Source organism: Tupaia chinensis, unplaced genomic scaffold, assembly GCF_000334495.1.
Source record: "Tupaia chinensis unplaced genomic scaffold, TupChi_1.0 Scaffold000289_1, whole genome shotgun sequence".
Lineage (NCBI taxonomy): Eukaryota > Metazoa > Chordata > Mammalia > Scandentia > Tupaiidae > Tupaia > Tupaia belangeri.
In genome coordinates this window covers 358997-366111 of record NW_006159774.1, presented here as the reverse complement: position 1 = coordinate 366111, position 7115 = coordinate 358997, and the positions used below count along the sequence as shown (strand labels likewise).

The 7115-nt window shown below is 45.9% G+C and overlaps 1 protein-coding gene across 1 annotated transcript in view; it reads left to right on the top strand.

Annotated features, from left to right (window-relative positions):
- PTGS1 (prostaglandin-endoperoxide synthase 1) overlaps nucleotides 1-7109 on the top strand; it is a 14779-nt gene extending 7670 nt beyond the window's left edge. The window contains exons 7-9 of the mRNA XM_014588606.2: nucleotides 1268-1554; nucleotides 5582-5729; nucleotides 6431-7109. Of these exons, the coding sequence (XP_014444092.1) occupies nucleotides 1268-1554; nucleotides 5582-5729; nucleotides 6431-6786 (791 nt within the window). The 3' untranslated portion in view covers nucleotides 6787-7109. The remainder of the gene's footprint in view (nucleotides 1-1267; nucleotides 1555-5581; nucleotides 5730-6430) is intronic.
- The last annotated feature ends 6 nt before the right edge of the window (nucleotides 7110-7115 follow it).

Here is a 7115-nt window from a genome sequence, read left to right as displayed (position 1 = left end):
AATCTTGCCTCTAGCTGACATGTGCTGACACTCCCTAGAATGCCAGGCTGTGAGCCAGCAGTGCACACATGTGAAATGCTTTTCTGATGTTATCAGAATGATAAGAACATGTTAAGGATCATAATGCAACCCTATAGATATTATTATACTGATATTATTATAATAAACATTTTACGGTTAAGGAACATGAAGTTCAGAGAGATTAAGCAACTTGGCCCAAGCTTGAGTGGTTAGAAATGGTGAAGCCAAGATTTGGTCCTAGGTCCAAATCTGCTAATTCCATTTTCTGTGGCTTCAGGTCAGTTTCTAAAAGCCAGTTGGTCTAATGACTGATGGGTCAAAAATCTCAGCTTCTTTTCAGTACTTGACTAGTTTTCATTTTGTTATAGAAAGTTCAATTTGTTTTTCCCCTGACTTTCGCTTGGTAGCTGGCTATTGAGGGGGCAGAGGAAAAAATCTATTTATAAGAACTCTAATATGTCAGAATGTATGAAAATATATTTTTTGAACTATGTTTAGGACTAAATTAACTTTCTATCCTCTGAGTCTTTCTTTTGCTGTTGCAGCAACATTCAGAATGATCTCTTTGGAGCCCCCTTCATACACTGAGGGCACCAACACCATGACAGCCCTCACTGAGTAAATCCTCCACTCACCCATCTTTTGTGGTCTTTAGCCATTTTATTTTTTTCCCCAATGTTTTTGCCATAGGGTGTGTGTGCTTGCCAGAGAGAGACAGAGAGGGAGAAAGTGAGAAATTGCCCCCCAGGGGAAAGACCATGCCATAATCCCTTCTTCTCCATTCTTTTCCTGGGATTCTGGGATTTTAGGCACTCCACACACACGCCCCGCTTGAGTTTCAAGCTGCCAAGTCTGAAACTCGAACCATGGTTGGCCATGTGGGAATCTAGTGCCTTAACCACCGTGCCACTGGCTGACCTCTTGTAGCCTTTTTAATGGGCTGTGGAAAAGAAGTCACTCAAGGGTCACAAAGGTAATTCTTGGCCACCTCCTTTGTGGGTTCTGCTTAGCTGGGTTTAGACCCTCCCTTTGGAAGGTGCAGGAAATGGTGGCATGACGAGAGACCTCAGTCACCACACCTGAGACAGAGGGTTCTATTTTCACACCCCATTATAAAGAGCCAAGGTGGATGTGGCCCAGTAAAATGAAACAATAATGGAGAGCCAGAGGGCAAGCACGTTTCACGGGCTAGCCTGTGTTCCAAGCCATGTGTCTCTACTGATCCTTTTCTACTCTGCCCACCCAGGGGAGACCATCAAGATTGTAATCGAGGAGTATGTGCAGCAGCTGAGTGGCTACTTCTTACAGCTGAAGTTCGACCCTGAGCTGCTCTTCAGGGTCCAATTCCAATACCGCAACCGCATTGCCATGGAGTTCAATCAGCTCTACCACTGGCACCCGCTCATGCCCGACTCCTTCAAGGTGGGCTCCCAAGAGTACAGCTACGAGCAGTTCTTGTTCAACACCTCCATGCTTGTGGACTATGGGGTCGAGGCCCTGGTGGATGCCTTTTCTCGCCAGATTGCTGGCCGGGTAAGCCTCGGATGATTGTGGGTGAGGGCAGTTGGGCTTTGGGAGCTAACAGACCTAGGTACGAATTCTGGCTTCTTCTTCTTCTGCTCCTACAGGGTGGCTGTGAGCATTATTTGTAAATTCTCTGGTCTGTTTGCTCATTCAACAATTCCAGGCATTACTCCATGTGCTGGGGCTAGAGTGGTGAACAAGACTGATGCGGGCTCGGGGTCCCTGACCTTTTGGAGCTTACACGCCTAGATAACAGTCATCTGACAGCTAACATCATTCGAATGCTTACTATGTGTTAGGCACCATGCTAAGTGCTTTTCTGATGTTATTAGAATGATAATACCATGTTAAGAACCACAGTACTCAGGAAAGTCAGAAAGGGGCTTCTGACCCAGAATTGGGGGTTAGGGATAAGGCAGTAAGGTCCGAGAAGAGATCCGAAGGATGGATGGGGATTTCCCAGGGAAGAGGTGATGTTAGTGGCAGGGGATGATTGTGTTCGAGTAGAGGGGACCACATGGACAAAATGCCTGGGTGTCACCTGGCATACAATCTGAGCAATAGGAGGACATTAAGGGCATGGCATGTGTGAGAGCATGCCTGCACAAGCCTCTGTGATCCTCTCCTGCAGAGTTCATGTGTTGGAGTCCTAATCCCCGCTTCCTCAGAATGTGACTGCCCTTGGAGATAAGGTCATTAGAAAGAGAATTGAGGCTGAAGGCCCTAACCTAACATGGGTGGTGTCCTTATACTTAAGAGGAGATTAGGGGGCATGCACAGAGGGAAGGTGAGACAAAGACACGGGGGAAGGCAGCCAATTGCAAGCTGAGAAGAGAAGCCTCAGGAGGACCAGCCCTACAGACAGCTAGATCTGGGACTGGCAGCCTCCAGAGCTGTGAGGAGGTAGATTTCTGTAGGGTAAGCCACCCAGTCTGTATATTTTGTCATGGCAGCCCTAGCAAATGGATCCACCCTCTTCCCTGTGATTCCTACCCAACCCTCTCTTCAATCTGCCCTTCCCCAGATCTGGAAGCTCCTGGTTCTTTGACCTTTGCTCTCTGACTCCCACGTTCCTATCCCCAACCCTCTGCTTTGCTCTTATCTTTGTTCCTCTGCCCCATCATGAAGTTGGATTTAGGGTTCCTTCTGGTAATTTGACTGAAATTAGCATAAGCTGTCACTAGTGGGCAGCTGCTGTCTGGTTTGTGGCCTCTGTTTTCTGCAGGGCACAGGCATAAACAGACACTAGCCTTTGTGTGGAGCAGTGTGGTTTCCAGAACATTGCCAAAGAGGGCCACAATGATGTGTGTGAAAAGCGTCATGGCTGCACCTGGCACAGGGCAGAGGGGTGACAGAAGGGTGTTGATTCGGGATTTTTTTTTTTTTAATTTTTTAGAGGGAGATTTTTGCTATAGGGTGCATGCACTTACCACAGAGACAGAGAGAGATAGAGAGACAGAAAGTGAGAAATGGGGATAGCCACACCACAGTCCTCCTCTATTCTCCTCTCCAGATTTTGAGAACATACTCAAAAGTGCACAGTGTGAGTTTTAAGCCTCCAGGTCTAGGACTCGAACTGCAGTTGACTATGTGGTAGTCCAGCGTTGTAACCATTAAGTCATTTGCTGGTCCTTTAAATTTTTTTTTTTTAGAGAGAGATTTTTGCCATAGAGAGGTGCACTCTCCAGAGAGAGAGAGAGAGAGAAATAATCCCCCACTTACTCCCCCAGGGATGACCATACCACAATCCCTTCTTCTTTGTTCTCCTCTTGGGATTTTGGGCACGTACACACATACTCCCAGTGTGACTTTCAAGCTGCCTTATCCAAGACTCGAACTACAGTTGGCCACATGGGAGTCCAGTGCTTTAAAAACTATACCACCTGCCGGCCTGACTCTCAGGATATTAAAAAGGATGTGAGCAGTGATAACACAGGGTTTCCCCACTAATCATCATGCGTAACTGCCCTCTCGGGGGTGACTATGTGACCGATGCTGTGGTAAATTTGCATACGGTATCTCATCACAACCATATCAGGTGGATGCTCTTACCTTCCCTATTTTTACATATAAGGACCCAGACTTAGCTCAAGTGACTGTCCAAGGCCCCTGCATGAACCTGCCGATAAAGTACTACAAACTGGATGGCTTAAAATAACAGGTACGAGGCCAGCTGGTGATATGATGGCTAAGGTGACCAGATCCCACATGACCAACTACATAGCTTGAGTCCTGGACTCAGTGGCTTGAAAATCATGCCAGGCACATGTGCATGCATGCCTAAAATCCCAAGAAAAGACTAGAGAGGAGGCATTGCAGTGTGACTGTCCCCCATGGGAGGTATTTTCTCATTCTCTTTCTCTCTCTGTCTCTCTCTGGCGAGCACACATGACCTCCAGCAAAAATAAACAAACAAACTAACCCCAGACATGTACTCTTTCACAGTTCTAGGGGACTGCCATCTGAAATCAAGGCATCCACAGGGCTGTGCTCTCTCTGCAGACTGTAGGGGATAGCCTGTTCCTTGCCTTCTCTGAGCTGGTGTTGCTGCCAATCCTCGGCTCTTCTTGGCTCATAGATGCCTCACTCCAGCTCTGCCTCCATTGGAACGAGATGTCGTCCCTATGTCTCTATTTCATATCTTTATTTTCTTTTTCCTTTTTAATTGCCAAAGGGCGTACGTCCTTGCCAGAGGGAGAGATGGGAGTGAGTGAGAGGTTGGCAGGTATAAGAAAGGCACCCCCTGATGAAGTGTGGTCATGTCACAATCCCTTCTCCTCCATTTCTCAGTCCTGTTGGGATTTGAGACATAGATGCACATGTGCATAGCATGTTTTTAAGCTGCCAGGGCTGAGATTCTAACCACAATCAGCCATATGGGATCCAGCTCCCTTAACCACTAGGCTACAGGGCTGGCCCTGATTTCTCATCTTTTAAGGACACCAGTTATTGGATTAGGACCGCCCTAATAGAGTATGACCTCATCTTAACTTGATTACAACTTCAAAGGCCCTGTTTCCAAATACGGTCACATTTTAGGGTGTCAGGGGCTGGAACTTCAATACATCTTTTTCTTGGAGGGAGTGTGTAGGAAAGGAGGGTGATGGGAACAGATCTAATTCAGCCTACCATAGCCTCATGGGTTGTAAATGGTTGAGCTGGGATTGTCACCAGTTTCTGCTTACTTTACTCAAAGGTATCTGATTTTATCCAACTATATTTTTTTCTTTTTTCCTACCCAATTTACTTGTTCTGTAGAAATAGAACTCTTGTTTAAGCTTTAACTTTATTATTTCCCCCTGAGCAATAGAACTTTCTTTAGGTCAATGCTCCTGATCTGTTATGAATCAATATATTTTTCTGGATTATTTTATCTCACTAGGTTACCTGGGTTTTGAACCTATTTTATTAATTTCTATTCTTTTTATTCTAAGATATTAATTTCTATTTTTTAGATTTTTGCCATAGGACATGTGCACTTGCCATAGAGAGACAGTGAGGGAAGAAGAGTGATAAATTACCCCTTGGGGGGATGGCCATGCCACAATCCCTTCTCCATTTATCTCTCAGTATTTTGGTATGCATGCACATGTTCCTGGTGTGTTTTTTAAGCCATGGGGTCTGGTACTTGAACTTTACAGTTGGCCATGCGGGATCTAGCACCTTAACCACCATGCCACATGCTGGTCCTTGAACCTTATTATTATTATTTTCTTCCTTCACAGAGAATTATACCCATTGGTGCAATTCAAAGGACTAGGGAATGGTGAGAGCTGATGAACCACTAAAGAGGACCTCCTAGCTCACTCTATACTTCAAAGATGAGAAAGCTGAGACTCAGATAGGGTCCCTGAGACAGCATGACAGTGACAGACCTAGGGCCAGATTCCCAGTATCATGTCTGCTCAGCTGCACCATACTCTCAGTCCTAGCTCAGAAACGTCTCCTGGTTTGATGTTCTTTGCTAGGACCTTGTATAGTGTCCAGGGTAGTCTGGCCTGGTCCTCAAACCACAGCTGTGTTTATCTCTTGGCAGATTGGTGGGGGTAGGAACATGGACCACCATGTCCTGCATGTGGCTGTGGAGACCATCAAGGAGTCTCGAGAGTTGCGACTGCAGCCTTTCAATGAATACCGTAAGAGGTTTGGCATGAAGCCCTACACCTCCTTCCAGGAACTCACAGGTGAGAGGTGTTGCCTAGACATAGTCCCTGCCTTGAGGGGCTCACAGTAAAGTGAGGGACACATCAAGGAGACAGGATGGGACAAAGCCCATGGAAGCACCATGGCTGTGAGCGTTGTAATGGGTGTGGGAGCACCATGCTTCTACATGGATGGTGAGAGACGGCAAATATCACTGCTTGGGGAGAGAAGATGATTTTTCCTCTAGGCTTGAAGGATCAATAGGAATTTCCCAGTGGGAGAATAGAGGGGGATAGTATTTTAAGTAGAGAAACATAAAATACTAAAGCACAGCGTTTGGCAAGTATGTGTCTATTTGGGAAGATAAACTAGTGGGAGATTGGAACAAAACTAAGTAAAGTCTTGTATTTCCTGCTAAAGATTTGGGGGTGTATTCTATCTAGTGGCTCCTAAGGGCCCATTTGTAGGCCAACTGCATAAGAATCACTTAGGAAGCTGATTAAAATACCAAATCCTCAGATGTTGGGCAGTCAACTTGGGAACCCTTGTCACAGATAGTGTGAGCTACTGAAGCAGAGCGTGACATGACCCAAGTATCCATCCCCATAGATATTTGCCCAGTTGTTCTAATTGTTCTTTTGGAGTCACTGTTATTACCAGAAGAAGGTAGAGCTAGAAGATTTCCTCCAAGGACTGACCTTGGTGGTTCCATGGCTCTGACTCTAGCTTCTCCCTCTTATAGGAGAGAAAGAGATGGCAGCTGAGTTGGAGGAGTTATATGGAGACATCGATGCCTTGGAGTTCTACCCAGGGTTGCTTCTCGAAAAGTGCCAACCAAACTCTATCTTTGGGGAGAGTATGATCGAGATTGGTGCTCCCTTTTCTCTTAAGGGTCTTCTAGGAAATCCCATCTGTTCTCCGGAGTACTGGAAGCCAAGCACATTTGGTGGCAAGGTTGGCTTCAACATTGTCAATACAGCCACACTGAAGAAGCTGGTCTGCCTCAACACCAAGACCTGTCCCTACGTTTCCTTCCGAGTACCTGAATCCAATGAGAACACTGAGCCTGCTGTAGAGCGGCCATCCACAGAGCTCTGAGGGGCCAGGGAAGTAGCATTCTGGAGGATTTGTGCTTGCCATTACAGAATGCTGAGGCCAAAGTTGATAGTCTTCCATGTGGGCTTTCTGGTTTGGCATTGTGAGTGTTAGGGTTGACATTTGGAACTTTGGGTCTCGTCCATTATTTGGAATAATTGTAATTCTGTGTGTCATTCTAGAATGCTGAATTCCTTGTTAACCCTTTGGCATGTTAGGAAAGGTTTGATTCTCATTTGGCCTGATAGAAAATGGGGTTCCTAGTTGACAACTTAGAATCTTAGAATGTCAGACTTCTTGTAAATCTATAATATAGACATTCTAGACTTTGG